The sequence below is a fragment of the Tenrec ecaudatus genome, chromosome 16, assembly GCF_050624435.1.
Source record: "Tenrec ecaudatus isolate mTenEca1 chromosome 16, mTenEca1.hap1, whole genome shotgun sequence".
Taxonomy (NCBI): Eukaryota; Metazoa; Chordata; class Mammalia; order Afrosoricida; family Tenrecidae; genus Tenrec; species Tenrec ecaudatus.
The window spans coordinates 14,414,073-14,441,106 of NC_134545.1; the positions used below are offsets into that span (position 1 = coordinate 14,414,073).

Below are 27,034 nucleotides of genomic sequence, written 5' to 3' on the forward strand. Positions count from 1 at the left end.
ATATCTAGGGGTGGACTTGCCGGGACACATGGTACTTCTGGCGTTGCTCCAGCGGTTCTCAACCTGTGGGTCGCGACCCCTTTGGGGGTAGAACGACCCTTTCCCATGGGTCACCCAATTCATCACAGTAGCAAAATGACAGTGATGAAGTAGCAACGAAAATCATGTTATGGCTGGGGGTCACCACCACACGAGGAACTGTATGAAACGCTTGCGGCATGAGGAAGGTGGAGCACCACTGCGGTAGTCCTTTTGAGAAACCATTACGCTGCTTTCCACAGGACCAGAACATTTTGCCTTTCCACCAGGAAAGGATAAAGGCTTATTATCTCCCCACACCCTGCCCTGCACCTGCTGCTTGTTGTTTTTCAATCTTAGCTGTTCTAATGGGAGCGAGCTGGTGTCTTTTCATTCGGCAGAGGTTTGGCTTGCATCTCTCTGGTGGCTAATTCCTTCCAAGGAGCCCTGATGTCGTTGAGGCTGCTAACCAAATCATCACCGGTGGCTCAAACTGAACCATCAGCTCCATGGTAGGGAGATGTGACAATCTACTTCCATAAAGATTGGCAGCCTTGGGTCCTCTACTCAGCCCTGCAGGGCTCTGTGTTGGTGGTATCAACAGGACGGTTGCTTTGCTCGCTTGTTTTGGGTGGCCAACGATGCTGAGCACCATTTCGTGTGTTTGGTGGTCATTTGAATCCCTTCTTTGATGAAATGCCTATTCAAGTTCACTGCCCGTTTTGTGATTGGGATATTTGTTTTGTAGCTGACTTGTTGATTTTAATTAGGTAGCTATTTGGTTAGTAGATTCTATTGGATATATAATTTTGGAAGATATTGAAAGTCTCTTGTTCATAGCCCCCCCCCCCCACTTGTTCTGGTAAGGTAAGGTCCTTTGATAAACAAGCGTTTGTAATCTATATGAGGTCCCATTCCTGTGTTTTGCCTTTAGTCACGATGTGAGAGATTATCCATTGTTGAAAGCGAGGCCCGACAGTGTGGTCCCTGCTTGTTCGTCTGAGATTTTTACGGTTTGAGTTTGCACCTTGAAGTTCTTCGTTGGTTCTGGATTTTTGTGTATGAGGGCAGACAAGGATCCTGCTTTCGTTTTCTGCACGTGGCTAGCCACTTTCCCCAGTGCCATCTGCTGAAGAGACTCTTCTCTCTTCATCCAATCGGACTCAGCACCCTCAGATCAGTAGACCTTGGTCTGTGTCTATGGTGACACCCGCTTTCAGGCTGTTTTGATTACTCAGCTGTATCGTGTGTTTAAAAATCAGGAATGGCAAAAACTCACTCCTACTTTGTTCTCTTTCAACTCTGTTTTAGATATTTGGGGCCTCTTGCCGTTCCATATAAGGTTGAGGAGTGGGGTGGCTTTATTTTTTTCCACTTCTCTAAAGAAGGCTGCTGGTATTTTTATTGGGATTGCATTGAGCCTATAGATGGCTTTGAATAGGACTGACATCTTAACAATATTAAGTCTTCTAATCCAACAACACGCAGCATATTTTAAGCTATTTAAGGTTTATTTAATCTCTTTCAGCAGTGTTTCATGGTTCTCATCATCAGAGTCCATAGTTACAGTTATTCTTAGTATAGTCTCTTAGATGCTATTGTAAAAAGAATCATGTCCTTAATTTCTTTTTCAGATTTCCCATGGCGGGCATATCCAACTGATCTTTGTTTGTTGGCCTTTTGTACAAAACCCAGTATATCCACATCCCCTTACAGAAGGGTCTCGGGGAGGAGACGAGCCAGTCAGGGTGTGATGTAGCAACGATGAAAACATACAACTTTCCTCTAGTTCCTCAATGCTTCCTCCTCCCCCACTATCATGATCCCAATTCTGCCTTACAAATCTGGCTACACCAGAGGATGGACACTGGTACAGATAGAAACAGGAAATGCAGGGAATCCAGGGCGGATGATCCCTTCAGGACCAGTGGTGTGAGTGGTGATACTGGGAGGATGGAGGGAGGATGGGTTGGAGAGGGGGAACATGTGACCTCCTCCCTGGGGAATGGACAGCAGAAAAGTGGGTGAAGGGACAGTGTAAGATATGACAAAATAATAATTTATACATTTTCAAGGGTTCCTGAGAGAGGGGGGAGGGGGGAGGGAGGGGAAAAGTGAGGAGCTGATGCCAGGGGCTTAGGTGGAGAGCAAATGTTTTGAGAATGATGAGGGTAACGAGTGTACAAATGCGCTTGACACAATTGATGTATGAATGGATTGTGATAAGAGTTGTGTGAGCCCCTAATAAAGCAATTTAAAAAATCAGCATTGGACCTTTTGTAGATTGCAGCTTTGCTATGTCCCTCTATGAACTCTCAATATTTTCTTTCTTTCTTTCTTTTTTAGCTCTAAACTTTTTTTTTTTTGGATTCGGGATTTTCTACATATGGGATTATGTCATCTGAGATACGGATAATCTTGCTTCTTCTTTTCCAGTCTGGGTATTTTTCTCTTTTGCTCCTTTTACTGCTCTGCCTGGGACGTGCAATACATCACTGAATAGAAGTGGTGAGAGAGGGCAGCCTTGTCTTGTGCCCAACTTCAGGGGGCAGGCTCTCAGTCTTTATTACGTATATCATGTGGTCTACTGGCTTTTCATATACGCCATGAATTATCCTGAGGAAGTTCCCTTCCAATTCAATCCTCGTTAGAGCTTGCCATTAACAAAGATGTTGGGGGAGCGGGAAGGGAGGGGAAAAAAAGAGGACTTGATGCAAAGGGCTTAAGTGCGGAGCAAATGCTTTGAAAATGATGAGGGCAAAGAATGTACAGATGTGCCTTATACAATTGATGTATGTATATATATGGATTGTGATAAGAGTTGTATGAGTCCCTAATAAAATGTTTAAAAAGAAAAAAGAAAGAAAGATGTTGAATTTGATCGGAGCATCCCCAAAGACGATCATCTAGTCATTTCCTTTGTTCTACTGATGTGGTGTGTTCTGCTGATTGGTGTCCCAATGGTGAACCATCTCTGCATCCTTGGGACAAACCTCGTTGTGCAATGTCTATGAGTCTTACTCATTGTGCTATTGAATCCTGCTCGCTAGAATTTTGCAGAGGATTTTTACGTAGCTACGCTTAAGAGAGATTAGCTTATAGTTTTCTCTTCTTGTGTTCCCTTTCTTTGGTTTGGAGATCAGGGCTATGTTTCATAGAACGAATTTTCTCCTTCTCTGTGTTTTGGAAGAACTGAAACAATTAATATTGGTGTCAATTGTTCTCTACGTGTTTCGGCCGAATTTCCCGGTGATGCCATCTGACCCAGACTTTATTTTGAGGGGAGTGGGGGAGAGATTGTTTTTGTCACTGATTTCATTTCTCCACTTGTGAAAGGTTTCTTGGAACTTTTTAATGAACTTTTGGGCCAAGTCAGGTGGGCTGCGCGCTTCTAAGAATTTGTATACGCCCTGTAGGTTATCTAGCTACTGCCACCTGGTTACCATATTTGTAATATTCTGTCATCATTTATTTTTTATTTCTATTGATTTTTATTTCTATTTTTTCTCTTTATTTCCACTGATTTCCCTTCGCTTTTTTACCTTGGTTCATTTGCACACGTTCTCTTCTTTCCTTTGCCAATCGATCAATTCCTTTGATCTTTTCAAAGAGCCAACTTCTAGGTTTGTATGGACTCTCTGTTGTCTTTCTGTTTCCAGTTTTATTTCATTCTGCTCTGATCTTTCTTTTTTCCTCTCCCCGCCAACGTGTTGCTTGCTTTTCTCTATCTTGTCTCTGGGGTTGTGGAGTCAGGCTGTGAATCTGAGTTCTTTTTGTTTTGTTTTTCCATGTAGGCATTTATTGCTATGCCTTCCCTGGAAGTACTGCCTTCACTGCATCCCATACCTGGTGGAGATGCCGCGCTTCGGTTTCATGGAGCGCAAAGATGCCCGTCACTTCTCTTTTGATTTCTTCCTTGGCTTAACAGGGTGCAGTTTCATTCACACATGTCTGTATATTTTCCTGTTGTTTCTTTCTAGCCTTCCTCCATTGTCCAGAGAAAATGGTTTGTGTGACTCTGGCCTCTTAAAAGCAACCAGGACCCGCTTTCTGACCCGACAGGTGGTCTGTCCTAGGGCGTGACCCATGGGCCTTGGAGTGGGATGTGTATGGTCCTGTTTGTGGGTGGGGGCAGGGTCTCCATCTATGCCCATTAAGTCTAGTTGATGGATCATGCAATTCAGACCCTCAGCTTCCAAGTTATTCGTCTGCACCGTTCTTTTCTTAACGGAATGATGAGTTCCCCCCACCTCCCCCTCCCCCGACCCTCTTACTTATTGCGATAAAAAAGCTAAGGCCCAGTGCCTTGCAAGCTGCAGAAAAATATTCCAGGCTAATTTTGAGTCTGGCTGCTTGGAACCTGTTTTCCTGTGGCTACTCAGATCCGATGGTTAGCTGTGTGGTGATGACCACAGGGGAGGACAATGGAAAAGGAAAGGAAAAAGGAAGCTTAGTGCCCCCTATGTGTAGCTGAGAGACAACCTTGACCTGATGAATGGGCCTAACATACATCAGGCTCTTTGCTCTGCTTGCCACCCAGCAAGTCCCCAGGCTCCTCCGGGAATTATAGGCAGGGTGGGAATGGAATGTGAACTCGGGAGCTGCCAAGACACGTATGGGTGCTGAGGCCTTTGGGGGACATTCCATGTGGCAGTGGTTGTAGACAGGGGCCACGAGGAGTGGGCAGATCCCTGGTATCATGCTCTTTGATATGTCTTCTTTCCTCCATCTCTCTCTTCTTCTTCATCTTTTCCCCTTCTTTCTTCCTCCTTTAGCCTCCTTTTATTTTTTCTTCTCTCCCCCTTCCCTTCTCTGATCCTTTCCCTCCCTGCTCTCCCTTCACCCCACCCCCACCCCACAGCCCTACTGAGGGTTACATGATATAAAAACACGGCATTGATTTGAAGGTGCTCTGGAGGCACGGTGGTTAATCCTGTGGCCGTGAACCCAAAGATTGGTGGTTCAACTCCACTAGCTGCCCGGTGGGTGACCTGTCCCATCAAGATGGCAACCCAGACACAAGTACTCCCTCAACACAAGCACACTTTGTTCTAATAACCCAGCATTCTGAGATGCTCACCTTCCTGACATGGTCATCGAAGACAAAGCAGGTACATAAGCAAATGTGGTGAAGAAAGCTGATGGTGCCTGGCTATCAAAAGATATAGTGTCTCGGGTCTTAAAGGTTTGAAGATAAACAAGTGGCCATCTAGCTGAGAAGCAACAAAGCCCTTATGGAAGAAGCACAGCAGCCTGTGTGATCATAAGGTGTGGATGGGATCAGGTATCAGGCTTCGAAGACCCAGAGCAAAAAAATCATAATGTGAAGAGGTGTGTGTGTGGGGGTGGGGTGGGAGTGCAGAGTAGAAGCCCAAAGCCAATCTGTAAGCAATTAGATATCCCTTTACAGAAGGGTTGTGGGGAGAAGAAGGGCCAGTCAGTGCAGTATAGCACCAATGAAACATACAGCTTTCCTCTGGTTCTTTAATGCTTCCTCTCCCCACTATCATGATCCTAATTCTACCTTAAAAATCTGGCTAGACCAGAGCATGTTCATGGGTTTAAATAAGAGCTGGAAACAGTGGGAATACAGGACATATAACCCCCCTTAGGACCAATATTGAGAGTAACCATACCAGGAGGGTAAAGGGAAGGTGGGGGCAGAATGGGGAAACTGATCACAATGACCTACCTATACCCCCCTCCCAGGGGGATGGACAATAGACAAGGGATAAAGGGAGATATCAGGCAGTTCAAGACATGAAAAAATAATAATGATAAATTATCAAGGGTTCATGAGGGAGAGAGGGAGGGAGGAGAGAAATCAGGAACTGATACCAAGGGTTTAAGTAGTAAAATGTTTTGAGAATGAGGATGACACCATATGTACAAATGTGCTTGACACAATGGATGTATGTATGGATAGTGATAAGAGTTGTATGAATCCCCAATGAAAATGATTTATATCTCTGTCTAGATAGATAGATAGATGGCAGCCCAAACAACCCTCTGAGACACGTTGGGTGCTGCGTATGGGAGACTGAATTGATGGCACCCAGCAACAGCACAGCATGTATCTGAAGTATCCAGGTTGGTCAGCCTGGCACATGTACAAGGGCCCTTGGTATCATAGGTGGAATCCATTGAATGAAAAGATCATGGCATGGTTTGTCCACCATGTGGGGGGAAGCTCTCTTGCATTCACCTGGAACATGACCATCACCGTCCCTCATGATCCTATCAAGTGGATTCCCATGCAGTGGCTCTATAGGATACAGAAGGGACTCTATGGGATAGAGTAGGGACTCTATGGGATAGAGTAGGGACTCTATGGGATAGAGTAGGGACTCTATGGGATAGAGTAGGGACTCTATGGGATAGAGTAGGGACTCCCTAGGATAGAGTAGGGGCTCTACAGAATAGAGTAGGGACTCTCTAGGATAGAGTAGGGACTCTATGGGATAGAGTAGGGACTCTATGGGATAGAGTAGGAACTCTCTGGGATAGAGTAGGGACTCTATGGGATAGAGTAGGGACTCTATGGGATAGAGTAGGGACTCTCTAGGATAGAGTAGGGACTCTACAGGACAGATTAGGGACTCCCTAGGATAGAGTAGGGGCACTACAGGATAGAGTTGGGGCTCTACAGGAAGTCCATAGGATTTTCATGGCTGTAAATCTTTGGAGAAGCTGACTGCCTGCTGTTTCTCCTTCAAAGCGCGGTCCACAGCACCCACTGCTTGGCTCAAAGCCTAGCTCCTTTAGCCATTGTGCCTCCAGGTCTTCTTATGGAACCCCCCCCCCCAAAAAAAAAATCTCTTTCTAGAATGGCTCTCCCAGCAGTGTACTCAGAAACAATTGGCAGGAATGCTTTATACTGTCTGCACAGGAGTGGGGACAACATGGAGGGGTGGGGAGAGTGCCTACAAGGGTGCAGGTCTAAACATGTGGGTGTCAAAAGACGTATTGGAATCGATGTAGATTTGAGGAACACATCAAGGGTCTAGACACCAAATCCAAGTACATTTTTCTGGGTGTGTATTAGGTCAGGGAATCTGTCTGCACTATTTGCAAAGTCTTTTCAGCTCCAGCCTGACAGCTTCCTAAATACCCTGAAAGAAGCTGTCACCACCCTCACCCCACACATGGAGTTCTTGTTTGTTGTTAGATGCCGTTCAGTGGGATCCAATTCAGGCGACTCTAGATCTCATACAAGGAAACACTGCTCTGTCGTTGCCACGCTCACAGTCGCTGCTGTGTTTGAGCCCATTGTCACCACTGGGCCATCCCATCTCTCTCAGGGACTTCCTCTTCAGCTCTGGTGGTGTAGTGGCTATACTTTGGGCTGCCACCCACAAGGTCAACAGTTCAAAACCACCAGCCCCTTCTCAGGAGAAAGCCGAGACATTTACTCCTGCAAAGAATTACAGTCTCAGAAACCCACCAAGGGGCAGTTCTACCCTGTCCTGTAGGGTCACTCTTGGCTTGATGACAGTGAGGGGTGTTTGTGTGTGTGTGTGTGTGTGTGTGTGGTGTGTGTGCATGTTTACCAAGCATGATGTCCTTCTCCGGGGCTTGGTCTCTCCCGATAACATGTCTAAAGTCTGTGAGATGAAGCCCTGCCATCCTCGCATTTAAGGAGTAGTCCAGCTGTGCTTCCTCCAGCGAAGATTTATTCCTTCTGCTGGGATCCAGGCCCTGTGACTTTCCTTGGCCTTAGTTCAAAGGCATCCCTTCTCCTCTGGCCTTCCTCACTCATTGTCCGGAACCAGGGGAATATCCCCTTGTTCCCGCTCTGCCCTTTCAAAGCGGTCTAGTGCGGTATATGCCACAGCTCCTTGGATTTCTCCACTGCCGCGGCCATGAGTGTTCATTGAGAATCCAAGTGACATGCAATCTTGAGCTTCCGTCCCAGCTCTTGGTTCTCATGATGCTCTACTGCCAGCCCTTCAGCTGGTCCACTGGGGGGGAGGGTTTGGGTTCTCTCTACACTGAGCTGAAATCTGCAGGCCTTGGTCTTCATCCACAAGGGCCTGGGTTCCTCTCTTTCCTATCAGCAGGTAAGGCTGTGTCATCTGCATATCACAGGCTGGGTGTGAGCCTGTTTCTCACCCGAATGCTGCATTCTTTTCCTCTGAGCCCAGCTTCTCAGGTTATTTGCCTACAGATTGGATAACTATAGGAAAGGATATCGCACTGGGACACACACCTTTCCTGGTTTTTAAGGCACAGAGTAGAGTACCGAGAAGCAATAGCCCCTCCCCTCTTTTTTTCCTCTGTCAAGAGCAAATCCAGGCTGGCAAGCCCGGAGTCCTTGCAGGTGGTCTCCACTTTGGATGTACCAACCGGCAGCCAGGGTTCTGTGGGATTGGTGAACCCACCCTCCGTAAAGCAATGTCCCAGTGGACCTGGTGTGTAGCCTCCTGCCTCCATCCTCAGAAGTCCCCCAGGGTCTGATCCACCGTAGTATAGGGTAGGATTAGGAGGACAGCCTGGGTTCAAAGCCATCTGACTTTGAACTCAGTTTCCCCATCTGTAAAATGGGGATGATGATAATAGAGCCGACCTCCTAGGGACATTATAGGAGTTGAATGGGAAAGCTCATAAAGAGTGTGTGGTGCCTGGCACTGAGTAGGTACCAAGTCCATTCATATGGATGCCACCAACTGACAGCTTCACCAATCCCCTTATTCTCAGCACCCAACCAACCAACTGACCAACCAACCAACCAGCCAACCAACCAACCAACCAACCAACCAACCAACCAACCAACCAAAACCATACTCGCTGCCGCTGAGTTGATACCAACTCATAGCGACCATATAGGACAGGATCGAACTAGTTCTGTGGGTTTCCAAGACTCTAACTCTTTGAGGGAGTCAAAGCCCCATCTTTCTCCTGAGAGGTGGCTGGTGGTTTCAAACTCCCAACCTTGTGTTAGCAGCTCCACTTATAACCACACTGCCACCAGGGCCCCTCAAGGTCTGCATCACCCAAAACACGGACAACAGAAGTCTCTTTAAGGGACTAGAGGACCTCATCTTTTTCTCCCATCCGGTGGTTTTGAACTGCTGACCTTGCAGTTTGCAGTCCAATGCATTACACGTGACGTCACCAGGGCTCCTCAATTGGCAAGGACAATCGAGGAGAAGACATGCTCATGATGGGCGCTCATTGCCTCTGAGGCTGCCTTTCTGAGTGCTTAGCATGTAGGCAGGTGCCAGGGGGAGGCCCGGATGGTGCACAGTTTGCCGTGGACAATCCTCCAGTCACAAGACCCTCCACCTCAGGTTCCTAATGATGTGATGTATTTCCTCAGCCCAGCTGTGATCCCGGGTGGGATTGGGGAGTTATTTCCCCAGATGGTTGACAGCCCCCAAAAGATGTTTTTTAAAAAAACTCCCATCTTCTCTCTGTGAAACACGTTTCTGTGAGGTTCGCGCCGGGCTTGTCAGCAGCTCCTATGGAAACTCCGAGAAATATTCAGGTGCTAAAAAGAGGTCACATGAGCATGGCGGTTCCCTGGCCCGCACCACAATGACTGTGTCTGCGCGGCCAGGCTCTCCCTGGTCCTCGCCGGCGCCGCCATTAACAGGCGTCTTCCTCCTGCTTAAATCATCGTGCAAGGAGCTGTATTTATGAGGTATGAGCTTTCTGGTTGAGACCAGGAAATGAAGCCCTAATAGAGAGAAATAATTAAGATTTTTGGCCCTGTCGAGTGGGCCCCCCCTCCCCAAGCAAAGAATTCACAACAATTATTCTCATTAATTTTTACAACCTCTGTCTCCCTGCTTGGAACTGGTATTTATATTTATTTTCTCCCCCTCCCGGCTCCCCCTCCCACTGCCCCTCCTAGAGATCCGGTTTTATGCCGATTTTAGGGAAGGCTGTTTATATGGCAAATAGAGGCAACGTGCAGCGGGGGCTCTAGGGGGGTATGTGGGCCCCAGGTGTGCGTTTGTGTACCCACTGGTCAACGGGCAGCGTGTGAGGGACGGGGTCTCCTAGACAGGGCTTTCCCACGAGACTGGGCAGGCACAGAGGCAGGCACACGCCCATTGGCTTGCATGGTAACATTTCCCAAGGGTGATTCTTGGTGGCATCGTGGCTATGCGTTGGGCTGCAAATCACAAGGGCAGCAGTTCAAAGTCACCGGGCTCTCTGTGGGAGAAAAATGAGGCCTTTGCTTTGGAATGGAAGCCCTCAGGGGCCATTCCAACCTGTCTTCTAGGGTCTCTCTGAGTCGGCATCAGCTCGCTGGCAGTGACAGTGAGGGAGAGACAGACAGATAAGGAGGCCCTGGGTGGTGTCCATGGTTGGTCTGCTCAGCTGGTGAATGAAAGGTTAGAGGTTCAAGTCTACTCAGAGGTGCCTCAGAAGAAAGGCCTGGTGATCTTCCCCTGAAAATCCCATGGGGCCAGTTCTGCTCTGATACAATAAGAGAGAAGGAAGATGAACACCATTCCCAAACCAACCAAACTCAGTCCATTCCGGCTCAGAGTGCCCCCTACAGGACAGGGTAGAACTAACTGTCCCTGTGGGTTTCTGAGTTTCGACTCTTTAGGTGAGCAGAGAGCCTCCTCTTTCTTCCTTGGAGCGGCTGGTGGTTTTGAACTGCTGACCTTGTGGTTAGCAGCCCAGTGTGTAACCACTCTACCACCAGGGCTCCTCTCAATGCAGCTAAGGGTATACACAAACATATGTATATATATGATGTGTGTGTATATATATGCACATATACACAAAGGGTGATACGATCATGAATTATATAGGCCAGAGAAAACCTGTTTGAGGTCCAAGTGACCAATTTGAGCAAAAGACCTTTGCTTTTTCTACCCAAACATACTCTCTGTGTCCCCGTCCCCACTCCCCAACCCCACCCCCTGGCAGTTCTTTTGCTACGAGCTCTTGAGACAGTGGCTTCAGGAACGGGCTGTTAATTCAGTCCGATGCCTCGCCCTTAACTTCTCCAGTGATTCTGGGGCCCAGCTTCTGTGATGCTGAGCGAGGAGCGAGGAGAGAGGGTTCCCATTCCTTAAGAAATGTTTCCTTGTAGTACAAATGTACCACCAGGGGGACTTCAAAAAGTGGGTGGGAAAAGGGAACAGAAAGATGCTGGGTGTTACCCTGGACTGGTTTGAAGCCCCCTGGTATCACCAAACACAGGCCAATTCAGCCTTGGTGAGAGGTCACTTCATGCTGAACAGCCATCCCCATTCCACTCCCACTCCTACCAGAAACTCAGTGCCCCTGTACCAGTCTGTGAAGGAGCCCTGCTGGTGGAGTGGCTACTGGCGGGGCTGCAATCCTCAAGGTCGGCAGTTCAGACCCACCAGCTGCTCTCATCAGGCGTTTGGGCCTCAGAAACCCGCAGGGGCAGTTCCACTCTGTCCTGCAGGGTTGCAGTGAGCCAGAGACAACTCGATGGCAGGAAGCGGTCTGTTTTTTTGGAAGCAGTGTCCCCCTCTCCCCATCCCTCCCAGCCCTGTTAATCACCCACTAATAAGCTTGGGTCCCTGTTTCACACAGGCGCCTTGTGTCTGGCTTCTTTCACCCAGCGGTGTGGTAGTCCGCTTCCTCTAGCTGTGGCCCGGGCCAGGGCTTCATTTGCGTTAGAACAGGGTCACGGCCACCTCTTTTCAAATCATCCTGCTTCCCCCTTTCTTTCAACCCAAAGATCACTTTATTGGGGGTTCTTACAGCTCTTATTACAATCCATGCATCAATTGTCTCAGGCATATTAGTACATAGGTTGCCATCAGTCTTTTCTAGACATTTGCTTTCTATTGAGCCCTTGGGATCAGCTCCTCTTTTTTCCCTCCCTCTCCCCTCGTGACCCCTTGATAGATGGTTATGTGCCAATCATTGTGATCAGTTCCCCTTCCTCCCTCCTCTCCCCCCACCTTTCCCTTACCCTTCTGGTATCGGTTTTCCCATTCATGTTCCTGGATTCCGTGTGTCCTGAGCTTTATCTCTTGCCTAACCCTATGCACATGTTCCCATCCAGCCCCGAGTAGGAATCAGCACTGGGGTCATGACAGTGGGGGGGTGAGGAAGCCTCAAGGAACCAGATGTATATCGCGTGATCCTTCAGTGCTCCACTGCACCCTGATTGACTCATCCCTTCCCTGCAACCCTTCTGGGGGGGGTGTTCCATTGTCCACAGATGGGCATTGGGTCTCTGCCCGACTCCCCTCATTCTCCATGATCCTGCTTTTATTTAACTTTGTGAGAACCCTATATTGAATGGTGTATTTCTAAAGAGGTCTTCCTTTCCAACCCACCAGCCACCCCTCTGGAGAAAGATGAGGCTTTCTACTCCCTTAAAGAGTGTCTGTCTTGGAAACCCACAGGGGCAGTTCTGCCCTGTCCTATAGGGTCACTATGCACCCACTCGATGGCAGGGAGTTTTTCTTGTTTTGTCTTTTTTTTTGTTGTTTAAGGGCTGAGTGAGCTGCATCTTACTGGGGACAGGCAGGTCCCACTAGGTAATGATCCCTTTCACGTGGGGCTGGATTCAGGAACACGCCTAATGAAAACTGTCTTCCAAAAGAATTGGAAAGACTTTTCTGTCCACTCTGAGGCGCCCAGACCCACTGGCCCCCTGGGGAAAGAGCACAGCCAAGTTAAGGATCAGACAGAGGACATGTGCGCGCATGTCCCTGCCAATGCAATTTCTAAAAAGTGGATTTTTGCACGCGTGTTTTCTTTTACCGTGATTATACACATCTAGACGGACATCCGGTGATGCATGTTTATCACATTGGAAGGAAAACCTTACAGGCAGTCTCTCCCAGTAAAACAGAATATGATACCTGTCTGCCTCCCTCACCTTTGTAGGGTAGATGCAGGAATGCCCTACCGGCCCATTGGTGAGCTACACATGGACCCTTCTGGTCTAGAACCAGACACCGGGTGGTCCACGAGATGATTTGCAGTGGGAGAAAGGCAAGGCTGTCTGCTCCCCTCAAGATGTTCAGCCTCGCAGCCCCCAAGTGGACAGCAGTTCTAGCCTGAACTCACGTTCCTGGGAGCCAAACCCGACTCCCTGCCAGGTGGTCTTGACCGTGATGGGGCCACAGAGAGGAGGCTGACCTTCTCAACGACCTTTCCAATCTCTGGGCAGCATGGAGCCAGGCTCGGGCTGGTACTCAAGGTGATAATGGCTGTTGGAAACCGTGGGTGTGGTTGGGTAGAACCACGCTCCGCTTGGCTGATTTTTCTCGGGTTCACCAGGTCTTTCTTCCCAGGCACCTCAACAGCTGGTACCATGAACTCTATGCAGCAGCTGGGGGTTCCGTTGCGTGAAAGGCCTTTCTAAAAGCTTCCAGTGTCCCTTTGTGGGGTTTTCTGGTCTCCCACACAAGGAAGTTGAGTTTGGGGTATTGTGCTTTTCTTCTGAAAGTGGTAGAAAGCATTTGAATGCGTTCGAAATGCACCCCCTAACACTCAAAACCCCCAATCACTGCTACTGAGTTGCTGTCCTTTCATAGCAACCCTACAGGACAGGACAGAGCTGCCCCCTGTGTGAGTTTCCAAGACGGTACCTCCTTACGGGAGTCAAAACCTCGTCTTTCTCCCAAGGCGCACCTGGTGGTTTCGAACGGCCGACCTTGCAGATCAAAGCTCAAAGCCTAACCATGACACCATCAAGGCTCCGTTGAAATGTCCGAAGATTTCAATATTGGAACATCAGGCCTGGTTCTCCCTCTTTTTTTTTTTTAAACTGAATAGCGAGTGTTACTAGACGGCCTTCTAGAGAAGTGATAGTGTGTTTCTGGGTGAACATGATGTAAGACAAATGTAGTTGGTGGAAATGGAAATATTCAGGCAACCTGCATCTCAGGTGCCCGAGGTTGGCCAGGTGAGACTTGAAGGACTAAAGCTTGAGTAATACTGTGCCCATGCCTCTAAAGCAATTCAAGACCCAGACATTCCATCTACACACTCAGGACTTTGGTGGCGTAGTGGGTTACACCTCGGCCGCCAACCACAAGGTCAGCAGTTTGAAACTACTAGCTGCTCCACTGGAGAAAGAGGAGGCTGGCTGTCTACTCTTGTGAAGATGGACAGTCTCGGAAACCCACAGGGGATGGTTCTGCTCTGTCCTGCGGGGTCGCTGTGAGTCTGAGTTGACTTGGTCGCAGTGGGGTTTGTTCCTTTATCTGTTTGGGCAACACAGAGAACTTAGAGGTCCTGCACGTACTACATGTTTCAGAAGGAAGCACTCGTCTCCCGGGGTGGGCTTTACTGCCATCTGCACTCACTGCCAGCTGAAGCACAGAGGAGAACTGTCCCAGTGGGTTTCCCAGGCTGCCAGTCTTGACCACAGCAGAGTCTCATCTTTCTCCTGAGGAACGGCTGGTGGTTTCAAACTGCTGGCCTTGCAGTTAGCAGCCCGACGCTTAACTCACGACACCACGAGGCTCTGCTGCTTCTACTATGCCTGCTAACATCTTTTTCCTTGATGCCTTATACCAATGGCCTGGGTCTTGAGCCAACAGATTCAAAAAGCTTTGGTTCTTGTCATAAGCCTTGCTCACTGCAGCGCAGATTCCCCCAAAGAGCAGGTCCGATCCTCCTTGCTTGGGAAACGAAAGCGGCTGGGGCCGTATCTGAGGGGCCTTCAGAAATTTGTGGGGAAATCCCATTATCTCAGAACTCGACTTTCCCTCGGACTTTTGGAAGCCCTCTCCTATGGGACACCCGGGAAGAAGGACAAGCAGAATGTGCCTTAAGAAGGGATGACGGCGAGACGTCTGTTTCACGGATTTCGGGTGCGTTGTCTGGAGAGACTGGTCCTTAGAGAAAGTCATCCTGCTTGGGACAGCGGAGGGGCAGCAAAAACAGAGAGGAAGACCCTCATTGAGATGGATTGACACGCGGCTGCCACAGGGACTCAGGGATGGCCCTGACGGTGAGGGCTGTGCTGGACTGAGTGTGGTTTAGTTGTACGCTGTGTGGCTGTGGCTGAGATGGAGTAGGCACCATCTACCAACCACGCAAGCCCTTTGAAGATTATGTCTATCTCCATCTCCATATCTCTCTATGTATCTATCTATGTATCTATATATAATCTTATCTCTCTACCGACCTATCTATCATCTATACCTACCTACCTATCTACTATATATCTACCTATTATCTATCTATCATATCTATCTATCTATCCATAACCTATCTATATCTATCATCTATCATCCATCTATCTATCTATATCTATTGATCCATCCATCCATCTATCCATCATCTATCAATCTACCTACCTATTATCTATCAATATCTATCATCTCTCTATTATATCTATCTATCTATCATCTATATCTATCATATATCTATATCTATCATCTATATCTAACTATCATCTATATCTACCATCTATATCCATCTATCATCCAGCTATATATATCTATCAATCTATCTATCATCTATATCTATTTATCATCTATCTATCTATCCATCTATCTATCTATACATAGGTATATACCCAAATCCTCACAGCTGGTCCCATCATGGTCAATGAAGAAAAGATCGAATTGTGAAGGATGTGGTCATGCTTGGATCCACCATCGACACTCGTGGGAGCAGCAGCCAAAAGATCAAAAGACGCGTGGCATTGGCAACATCTGCTGCGCAAAGCCTCCTCTTAGTGCTGACAAGCAAGGGTGCTGCTTTGGGCACTAAGGCGCTCCCACGCCAAGCAAGCTATGGGAGTTTCACGCCCCTCACATGCGTGTGAACGTGGGCCAGGGAATGAGGGAGGCTGAGAAGAAGGATGCATTGGAATGGCGGTGCTAGAGGAGGCTCTTGAGAGCACCACGGACTGCCGAAAGGGCAACCACTCTGTCTTGGCAGAAGTTGGACCAGAGTGCTCCTGAGAAGCAAGAATGGCATGACTTTGTCTCACAGACTGAGAACTTGCTATCAGGAGAGACCAGTCGGTACTTTGAGAAGGACATCCTGCTTGGTAAAATTGGGGGGAGGCGGTTGGACAAGGTGGATTGACCCAGGGGCTGCCTCCATGGGCTTACACGTAGGGACAACTGTGGAGATGGTGGAGGACCGGGTGGTGTCTCACTCTGCTGCACTCGGGGCTGCTGTGAGTCAGAACCGAGACCCGACGCCAGGCAACAACCACAACATCGTGTGCACATGTGTGGGTGCCACCAAGTTGATTTTGATCCACAGCCAGCTCGTGAGACAGGGTGGGCTGCCACCTTTACCAGAGCAGCTCGTCAGATCTGTTTCTCCAGGAGTGGTGGGGTGGGTTTGAACCACCGACCTTTCTGGTTAGCGGCCGAGTGCTTCCCTGCGGCACCATCATCCTTCAGGGGAGAATAATCCAACTGACAGGCGGGAGATCATTAGTCAGGTCCTTTTTAAAGATTTATTTGTTTAGCCATCATTTTGTCGGGGGCTCTTAAAGCTCTTGCCACAATCCACACATCCATTGTATCAAGCACACATGTACATAGCTTGCCATCATTCATTTCCACAACATTTTCCTTCTAGTTGAGCCCTTGGTAGCAGCTCCTCTTTCTTCCCCACCCTCCCACCCATGTGAATCCTTGATCAATGCTATATTACTATTGTTCATTCGTATGTTACACCGTCCTTTGTCTCCCTTTACCCACATTTCTGTTATTTGTCCCTCTCGAGGTGGGGGTGGGGTGTGATATATCCAACCTTGTGATCAGGTTGGATCTGTAGTCAGGTACTTTCATAGTGGAAAATAGCCCAAGTTCTTCAAGGATGACTTTTAAAAAATGGCTTTATAGGGACCCCTGGTTCTAAAAAGGGGCCTAAGAACCCTGCAGTGCTGCCGTCCCCCCGCATGTACATGCTCGGGCTCTGTGCGCAGGCATCGGGGCGCGTTTGCTGGACCAGCATCTTCCACCCGAGCCAGGGAGCTCCCTGGGAAACCGCAGGATGAGGGATGAGGCCCAGCCGGCCGCGGGTCTGGGGAGCAGTGACCAGTGTGTCTTATCTCGCAGTCTGACCCTTTCCGATGCAGACTGGCACCCTTGGCCATGAGACCACCGTGCCACATGCTTGATGTCCCCAACACAGGGGAGGTGGTTGTGTGTGTGTGGGTATGTGTCAAGCATGGAGGTCTGAACTGTGTCTGAAACCCAGAAGAGCCCGATATGGAAAACAAAACCCGAACACACGACACCAACGGCTTGGAGCGCCGTCAAGGGCATGCATTCAATTAAGGGACAAACCGAATCCAGGTTTTTTTTTCCTCCTCCCCCCCTTTTGCATCAGTCCGATGGGGAACGATTTTCAAAGCCTTCCGCCCCGATGCAGGGGTGGGCTCCCTTGATGTGACTGGCCTCGCCCCGTGTGGGTCTCCGCGTTGCCAGCGAGCAGCTGGTTGGCGGACGACACTTGGGAGCTCACGTGCCCAGGTCGTCTTGTGGCAATCAGTGACAGACCAATGTTCTCTCCTTGCTTCAGATCACCCAATTAAAGATCGAGAACAATCCCTTCGCCAAAGGATTCCGGGGCAGCGATGACATGGAGTTGCACCGAATGTCCCGGATGCAGAGGTAGGACACTGGCTGTCCAGCTCCCCACGACCTCCCCGCTGTCGCCCCAGAGCCTCTCATGAACCGCTGCTGGCCAGAGCTTAGGAGGGCCCTGACTCAGGCTGGAAGCTCGGCTTTCCTCCTCCTTGGCTGTGTGATCTAGGGCAAGTGGAGCAACCTCTCTGAGCCCCAGTCTGCAGGCTCCCAGGAAGGGTCACCTTCTGGGCTCCTCGCACTGTGCCTCGGACACTGTTGTGAACAGCTGGAAGAGTTGTCAACTCATAACCACCCCAGGGGACAAGCCAACACTGTCCCTGAGGGTCTCCGTGGCTGTCAATTTTCTAGAAGCATGCTGACCAGGGCTTTTCTCCATGGGGCCACCTGGTGGGTTTGAACTGCCAACCTCTTGGTTAGTAGCCAAGTCCTTCACCAGTAGGCCGCCAGGGCTCTTTCTTGCCCCTAACCCCGCCCCCAGCCCAGCTCAGAGATGCCAGGTGGACCAGTAACCCTCTAGAGCAGTGGTTCTCAACCTTCTTCACGCCGCGACCCTTTCATCCAGTTCTGCATGTGGTGGTGACTCCCCAACCATTACATTATTTTCGTTGCTACTTAATCAGTGTCATTTTGCTACTGTGATGACCCTGGGCGACCCCTGTGAAAGGGTCGTTTAACCCTGAAGGAGTCATGACCCACAGGTTGAGAACCCTGCTCTAGAGCCTCCCTGCCTGTAGAATGCCAGGTACCAGTCCGGCTACCCATGAAGGATCCATGTAGACAGAGTTGAGGATAAGGATCCTCTTCCAGGCCAGTTTCCGGGGGCTGTCCTGCCAGACAGCTAGGACAGCAGTGGATCTTCTAAAAAGCAGAAAATGTAGGTGGGGAGGGGAGGGCAGGGTGGTCTCCACACTCCATGGGGGGGGGTCAAAAGCTTCCATTTTCTCTTCTTTCTCTGCTTATCTTTTCCCTTTGTCTTACGAAGCTCCCCCACTCCCCTCTTCCTTCCCTTGGTAACAACCTCCCCCTTCTACCTCCCCATCAGAATGGATGGGAGACTTTTCCTGTGGCCACGGTCCTTGGTCAGTGAAAGGGGAGTCGATGGCTTGAGTTCCTGGGGGTGATTACACTCGGTCAGACTCAACACCGTGTGTTGTCCAGGGTGCTGGGAGATTGGAGGTGGGTGCTAAAAACCGCTCGGTATTTTGACACCGCCTGTGGTCACAGGAGCAGAGTGGGGACGTGAGTCTGGTTGGAAGGGATCGCACACGCATCGCCAATTTTGTCAAACATACGCTTGGCCTCTCGACCGACTTCCAAAATCCCTTCCCAGATGCCAAGAGCATTAGACACATGTCTTGATCTCTTTGTATGTGTCTGCTTTTGGGGGGTTTTGTTTTGTTTTGGATATTAACCAAAAAGGTCCAAACTGTGGCCATGTAGTTGATGCTGCTTGTAGCAACCGCGAAGGCAGAGAATGAGCTGCCTCCTAGTCTTTCCAAGGCTGTAAGCTGGACAGGTAGCCAACAAAACCAAACCATAAGAACCCACTGGCATTGATTTCATTTCAATGCATAGCCACTCTATATAGGGTAAATCTTTATGGGAGCAGGCAGCCTCATCTTCCTCCCCAGGAGTGGCTGGTGGGTTTGAAGCACCAACCTTGCAGCCCTACACTTTACCTGATGGCCCCACCAGGGCGCCTTACCACCAGCCCACTGCTACATCTCACTCCCGAAGAACAGCAGGTGGGTTTCAACGGCCGACCTTCCCCGGAGCCCCTGCGTGCTTAACTCCTGCAGATACAGGGTTGCCTTTGGTGGATTTTGTGTTTCAAGCGAGGTCATTTGGGATGTCTTCCCCCATCCTTTCTGGGAGACATGACAATGGTGGGTCGGGCAGGTGGCTGTCCTCATTCCAAGGACAAGAGAGGGAAGATGGAAGAAGTGCAGAAGACTGGTGCTTTGCGGTCTACCCACAGGCTTAGAAAGACATGCCCTGGAAGTGGCTTTGAGACGGGGTGGGATTGGGGCTTTCGGGTTTTGATTTTGCAAGCATATCAGTGCATGGGTGTCAGGTGTGTGCATACACCTCACACTCACATGCGTGCTCTCGTGTCCATCATTACAGGCTTGTCCTTGGTCCTTCATGATTAAGGACAAAGGGCGCTGTCTTGGAGGGGCTGGAAAGGTAGTATCAAAGTCAACTCCCTGCCGCCGGGTCAATTCTGACTCCTAGCGACCCTATAGGACAGAGGGGAATGGCCTCTGTGGGTTTCTGAGGCTGTACCTCTTTACAGGAGCAGACAGCCTCATCTTTCTCCCAGGGAGCAGCGGGTGGGTTCGAACTGCTCACTTTAGGAGGCTTTAGAAAGCAGCAATGTATGTTTCTGACAGTTCAGAGTGTGGCCCCAGAGGAGGTCTTTGTGTGTGTGTGTGTGTGGGGGGGTCTGGTTAAGCCTCTAGTACCTGGCAAGCCTTGGTGTCCCTGGCTTTGTGCAGCCATCTGCCCTGTTGTCCCCAGCTCTGTGTGCCTCTGCGCCACTCTCAGTAGTGCCCGTGCCACTGTTTTTTAGAATTCAGAAATGATTAGGTTTAGGATCCACCCTACACAGGCGTGGCCTCAACTTGCTGACTTCAGGACACTCATTGCATTCTGGGAAGTGATCACACTGTGTTAGCACACGAGTTAGGAGTCCACCACTTGTGTTGAGGGAACTCGATTTAGGTCCCGACAGAGAATACGCAAGGTCCTCTTGGGTCTAAAGTAGCCAGTTTTTCCCTTGTGACTATATGGTTATGGAATCGTAGCTTGATCTTCTCATACTTACCCAGTGTGGACAGCAGACGTCACATCTAAACATAGGGGGATCTAATTATTGTTGGCTTGCTCTCTGCCCACCATGTTCAGTATCCCATCCCATCGGATTCCGATGGTTATTTACAACCTCACCGTCTAAGTCATTGCTAAGTGAGGTTGTGTCCTTCTCCAGGTACAGGGGCGGGGGCCGGGGGCTTCATTCATGTTCTGCATCTTCTCAAGAGGTCAAGGGCAGGTGGGATCATGGATTCAAGATGTCACAACCATCCCTCCACCTCCCCACCACCCCACAACCAGGTTCTTTGACTCTGCTTCCGAATCTACCTTCTTGTTCCAGCCTCCACGCTCCCCTAACTTACCTGGTCCTAGACTTCAGCTCCATCCTCCTCCCGGACATGCGCACTGAGACCCCTGTAAGCACTCTTCAGGCCAGGTGGCTCCAGCCTGCACTACTTCTCTGCTTGCGCTTGCTTGCTCTCAGGCTACTGTCCTCAGCGGTGGCTGGGCTGACCACACACCTTTCGCATCTGGCCCAGCCTCTCCCACTAACTCGATGTCCCTCCAGTAGCCCCTCTCTACACCTCTCTCTGTGGTGCCCAAAGAGGTGCTGCACCCCAAGTTGACTCTTTCCGTCTCGCGTCCTCTGCGGGCGGGGTGCCTCAATGCAGTGGGCTTCTCCTGCCACCACCTACCTGCCCATCACCAGGTCTGCTTTCAGTGAGTGAGTCCTTCCACCAGAAAGCGTCTCCTGGCTCCAGATTGAGTGAGGTTTCCACCCTTCCTAACTGGAAGCAACAGCCTCCTGGTTCAGCTTGAGGGGCTGACGGCGGGGTGGTGCCCAGTCCCCCCCGCCCCCCACTGCTTTCTTAGTTGGACAGCTGGTAGACATCAGGGAGGGGAAGGTGGGAAAGTGCAGGTGTTGAAGCGCTTAGCTTTCAGCGATGTGGGGAGCCCCTCCGAGGCCCTCAGCCACAGCCACACATCTGTTTCCACCTCACCGTTGGAGTGGGCCCCCGGTCTCCCCTCTAGGAGCCCTAGTGGCTGAGCATTCAGCCGCTCACCAGAAGGTCAGAGGTTCAAACCCCACTGCGGCTCCCTAAGAGAGAGAGGAGGCAGGTGGCTTCTGTCGAGATGGCAGCCCGGGAACCCCCACGGGGCAGTTCAACTCTGTCCTGCTGGGTCATCTCACCAGCGACCGCAGGGCCTCTGAACGCTTGACCAGATCACCTTCTGGGGGACGTTGCAGGTGGAGGCAAGGAGAACTGTGGCAGGTCACCCCCATCATTAGTTGCCCTTACGTGGATCCCAACACTTGGCCATGCCCTGTGCCTCAGAAGAGAGTGACCTTCCGGAGACAGATCTCCAGGGCTGGCTTCTGAGGCCCCTCAGTTCTGTTTGAACTGAGCTTCCCACTGGTAGCTGAGCATTTGAGCTTCTCTCAGGGACTCCTTAGTAGGGGCTCAGCCACTGACATATTGGAGCTAGACTCCTCCCAGAATGAGTCCCTGTGTCTCTGCAGGAGCCCTGGTGATGTAGTGGCTATGCGTTGGGCTACTACCCTTAAGGTCAGAAGTTTGAATCCATCATCCGCTCCCCCAAAGAAAGACGAGGCTTTCCCTACACCCATCAAGAATTACAGTCTTGGACACTCACAGGGGCAGTTCTACCCTGTTCTACAGGGTCGTTATGAGTCGATATCGATTCGATGGCAGAGCGTGGGTGGTTGGCTGGTTTGGGTTTTGTGTTTCTGTGGCCAGGCCCGAGGCCAGGTTGGCGGAGTGCACAGGGTCATCTGTCAAGTTGTCTAGGAACGGCCTCCAACCGAAGGCAAAGGAGTCAGACAAACCAGGCTTTCCACCCTGGCTCTGCCCTTTGTCAGCACACGTCCCGGGGGCAAGTGACCTGCCCTCGAGGAGTCCCAGTCTCCTCATCTGGAGAACGGGCACAGAGATAGGTTCCACTCCCTAGGGGCCGCTGCCCAAGGCCACCAAGCAGATGCTGGCAGAGAGCTGGATTCCCAGTAGGGAGAGGGGAGCGAGAGCAACTTACCTGATTTGCAGGTTTGGCTTGGTTCAGAATGCCAAGATGTAGTAGGGGTGAACATGGGGACCCTGGCTCTGGTGTGTGTGTATGTGTAGGGTAAGGTGTGTGTGTGTGTGGGGGGGGTAGTGGTGGTGGAATGTGGTGGGGTAGAGTAGCATCAGCCAGGCCGAATGGCAGGACTTCCTGTTAACCTTGGCATCCTGGCTCCTGTCCTGCACATACCTGGTGATGGCTGCCTGAGGAGAACAACGGGGTGGGTGTGGGGAGATGAGGTTTCCTCTGAGCCCCATGATGGGGAGAGGGACAGGAGGGTGGGATTATGGGGGGGATTATGAGCATTCATCTGCTGTTATCTGAGTTGGTAACAGCTTGATTTGCTGGGTCAAGGTCTGAGTGCTCTCCCCACCATCTTCCCCCGCCCCCCAAGATCCCCTGGTGTTGGAAAATCCAGAGGATGCTTTTGCTGCCCGCCTCCAGCCTCTGGAGATGAAAGCAAACAACACGTGAGATGAGGAGGTGCAGAGGAACGCGCCAAAAGAAAGGGAAAAATACCATGATTAAAAAAAAAAATCTCTCCCCAGTGACACACAGGGTTTGCACTTGACCCTGAACCTAAAACTCAGCAGTCCCTGGGAAGAAACTCCTGGTGATCTGTTTCTGTCAAGATGACTGGCAAGAAGAGCCCCGTGGCTGCCCTGCCCTGGAGCACAGGGGCTTGCCAGGGGGTCTGGTTTTCTGGTAAGAAAGGTCAGGGGACGTCAAAGAGTCTGTGGGAAATCACCAGGAGCCTTTCACCCAGTTTCCTCGATCTTTTTGAAGTCCGCTCGTATATGCCAAGGTTATTTAGAGAGGTTAGCACATGCCTTAAACATTACACCCCCTGTGTTAGCCTGGGTAGACTAGAGAAACAAATTCGCAAACACACATATGTACATAAGGGAGAGGTTTATATAAAAGAGGAATTGAACCTTGAGAAAACAGCCCAACCCAGTCCAGTCTAAGTCCATAAGTCTGATATTAGCCCATATGACCGAGACCAATCTATAAAATCCTCTTCAGAATCACAAAACACATACAATGAAGCCAAATGCAGGACAATCACAAGCCAGTGGGTAGAAAGTCTTTAGGTCCAGTGGCGTTGTAAGCATCTGAGTGCTGGCAGGGGTCTCTCTGTGGCTTCTCTGGCTTCAGAGGTTTGCTTGCATTCATGTGACTTGTCTTCTGCAATGTCTCCCAGGGAGTAGCAGAGAGAGAGGTGTCTTCCACCTCCAAGGAGGAAGTACCAGATTTCCCAGAATCCTCAGAAGGCCACGCCCACACAGAAGTCTCATTGGCTATCTCCAGATTGACAGCCTAGAGACTCTACCCTACACTCTGTGAATACCCACCCCCGCCACCTCCAAATTTCAGTACTGCTGCACTGGTGACAACAGGTGGCTTTACATAGGACACGGACAGACCAGCATGTGGCAATTGTGTTTTTATAGATAGCCTACTACTCAGTGCCATCAAGTCAATGCTGGCTCCTAATGACCCTATAGGACAGGGTGGAGCGGCCCCTGTGAGTTTCCAAGGCTAACTCTTCACGGCAGTGGAAAACCCCATCTTTGTCCCATGGAGTGGCTGGTGGTTTTGAACTGCTGACCTTGCAGTTAGCAGCCTGATGCATAAATCCACTGTACTTCCAGGGCTCCTCTCTACAAGTCAGAATCGACTCGATGGCAGTGACTGTATTGCTTCCAAAGCCAAACTCAGTGCCACGGAGTTGACTGAGATTCGTATTGTCCCTACAGGACAGGGTAGGTCTGCCCCCTTGGATTTCTGAGAATGTAGAGCTTTACAGGAGCAGGCACCCTCCTCTTTCTCCCTTAGAGCGGTTGGTGGTTTCAAACCGCTGACCTTGGGGTTAACCATCCAATGCGTAACCACTAGGCTAATAGGGCTCCAGGCTACTGCTTAGGGGGAAACTCAATTTGAAGTTGGACGGGAGTTAATGTAGGGGTAATGTTAGGTCAATAGAAGTAGCGAAATAGGAAGATTTGGGGAGTGTCCTCAAAGTAAGGGACGATGGCTGGAACTCAAGAGATTGACACGTGAAAGTCTATTTTAGTTTTAGGGACCTCTACTGCTTTTGAGACTCACACAGCCACACGGCGCTGCCCTGTCCTGCATTGCTATCATCCATGTGGTTCTCACCGGCTGGTTTTCAGAAGTAGGTCATGAGGTCCAGGTTAGGTACGAGGGGTCAAGGGACCCTCCTCTTGATAAGAGGAGCACCAAAGGATGTGCACAAACCAGAGAACAGCGCCATTGAGTCCGTTCTGACTCGCAGTCCTCTCTTAGGACAGAGCAGAACTGTCTGCTTTGGGTTTCTGAAGCTGTAAGTCATTATGGGAGTGGAAAGCCTCATCTTTCTCCCATTGAGTGGCTGGTGGTTTCGAATGACTGACTTTCAGTTAGCCATTGTGTTAGGGTTCTCCAGAGAAACAACACCAAGACACTTATGATTTTATATATATATATATATATATATATATATATATATATATATATATATATATATATATATATATATATATCCATCCATATAGATAGATATATACAGCATGAAGGAATATAATAGCTAATTAGTCCACACAGCAGTACAGAGGCTCAGCTCAACTCACTTCTGTGAAACAGTTAATATACTGGAAATCCTTCAACTCACGAGGGCTGTTGGGGCCAAGGTCAAGGAAGCAGACAGCTGTCTTCCGTAGAGCAATGCAGGCAGTCTGGTCAGAGGCAGCAAACAGCAGGGCAGGTCATCAACAGTCAGCCTGATGACAGGGTCCAACAGTCCCCAGCTCTAATGATGTACACACCAGCAGTGTGGCGAAGCAGTTCTCAAAGGAACCTCAAGCTGTAGCGACATGGTCCATGGGTTGGGTGTCGCATAGGTAGTGTAGCTCACAAGTTGAGGCAGAGAACTAGCTAAGGCAGCCACACACTGGTCTGATCAGAGAGCAAGAGAGAGAAAGTCAGGGCTTGCCAAGCCATTTATCTCTTGACCCTCCAATTAACTGTGATCTTATTAATCCTACATGTTCTTATTGCCCAGGTTGGCACAATAAACCCATCTATCACAGTCACCCATGTTTTAAAGATGCAGCAGGGAAGCCCTAGCTCAGCCATGGTCCAACAGGGATGCTCAATTGTTCTAGGGTGAGACCAGAGGCCAGGCTAGCACGTACAGGGTCACACAGTTAAGAGACAGAGGTCTGGTTGTGAGCTTGGGTCCCTCAGGTGGCGAGAACCCCCTCCTACCCCTGTGCTAATCTTCTCCCTTCTTCACTGAGTGGCCGTGAACATTGTCTGGCCCACTGGCCATAAGCAGTGTTTATGGACCTTCCCCGGGAGGTAGCTGATGGGCCCCTAGCTCACCTGGGACACTGTGATAGCTTCAGAGGTCTTTACGGAAGGACCAGGTCCCTGTTTCCCCAGTGGTCTGCTGACACATGGGAGACAAGTGGTACCCAGAGACCTTGCTTATTTTGAGGCACTTCACTGAAGACCAGATGAGAGAGTCTGGCACTCAGGATTTCCCAGGCAAGCCAAGGCCCACCCATCACTCAGTTCCAGACCCTGGACAGCTCTATGCCTCGCCACTGGAAGCAGCCACATGGGAACCAGACCATTCCCACCTCCATGGTGTCTATACTCAATCTTGTCTTCCTGTTCCCGGGAGGTGGGACATCTTGATCTGGTTCTGAGACTTCCATGGAAAATCCAAGCAAAGCAAGAGGGACTATCACCTCTGAAAGGAACACGGCATATAGATAGAAAACAAAACCAAACCAAGCCAACCACTCATTTCTAGGGGGCCGTGGCATCTTAGACCCTTGTGGTTGCTTTCCTGTGGTGTCATAGCGATGCCGGAAGAGAGAGTGGGCCTGCCATGAAGGAGTTCCTACACTGAACATTTTGTGGGTGCAGACATCCAGGTCTGTTCTACTGTGGGCCTGAACCACCAACCTTTTGCTTAGCAGTGAAGAGCTTAGCCAGTGCTTCCGTTGGACCTCTACAAGGTTAAATGCCTCTCAGTGGAGCAGCCTGCCCTCCTCTCCCTCTTCTTTCCTGATGTTAAAATTCTCTTCGGCTCATAACTGCCAGGGCTCATTTCTTTTTTTTTTTTTTTTTCGCTCCCTGGTCTCAGGCTCATGGTTAAACACAATCGGACCGTCTGGTGGGTGAGAGGTGGTTTCTGAGATGCTGTCCTGGGCATGACACAGGCTCCATGGACAACTGAAACGCTGGCTGGCCACCACCACGGTCTTCTCCAGCATGCATGTAAACCAAGAGGTGGGGAATGGGTTGTCCCGGGGGAAGGGCGGAGCCGGCTTCAGCATCAGTGAGGGGGTCTCCACTACCATCTTGGCTCATGGCAGTCTGCCAAGAAATTGTTTGCAGCATGGTTGTTTGCAAAGGCATGGATGCTCAGAACAGCCTCCCTACCTGCGGTGATACTCCCTGTCACCCCATTCCCTGGACACCTGCCCTTCCGGAAAGTCCCTCTTAGCAAGTCGCTCACACTGCCAAGGGAGTCGGCTGCTCTGCCTTTGGGTGGATGTCATCATTACCTGGGGAGGGTG

General features: G+C 50.1%; 1 protein-coding gene across 1 annotated transcript in view; it reads left to right on the forward strand.

The window, feature by feature from the left end:
- TBX5 (T-box transcription factor 5) overlaps positions 1–27,034 on the forward strand; it is a 62,211-nt gene that overhangs the window by 12,784 nt on the left and 22,393 nt on the right. Inside the window, exon 6 of the mRNA XM_075534572.1 lies at positions 17,479–17,570. Coding sequence (XP_075390687.1) covers positions 17,479–17,570 — 92 coding nt within the window. The remainder of the gene's footprint in view (positions 1–17,478; positions 17,571–27,034) is intronic.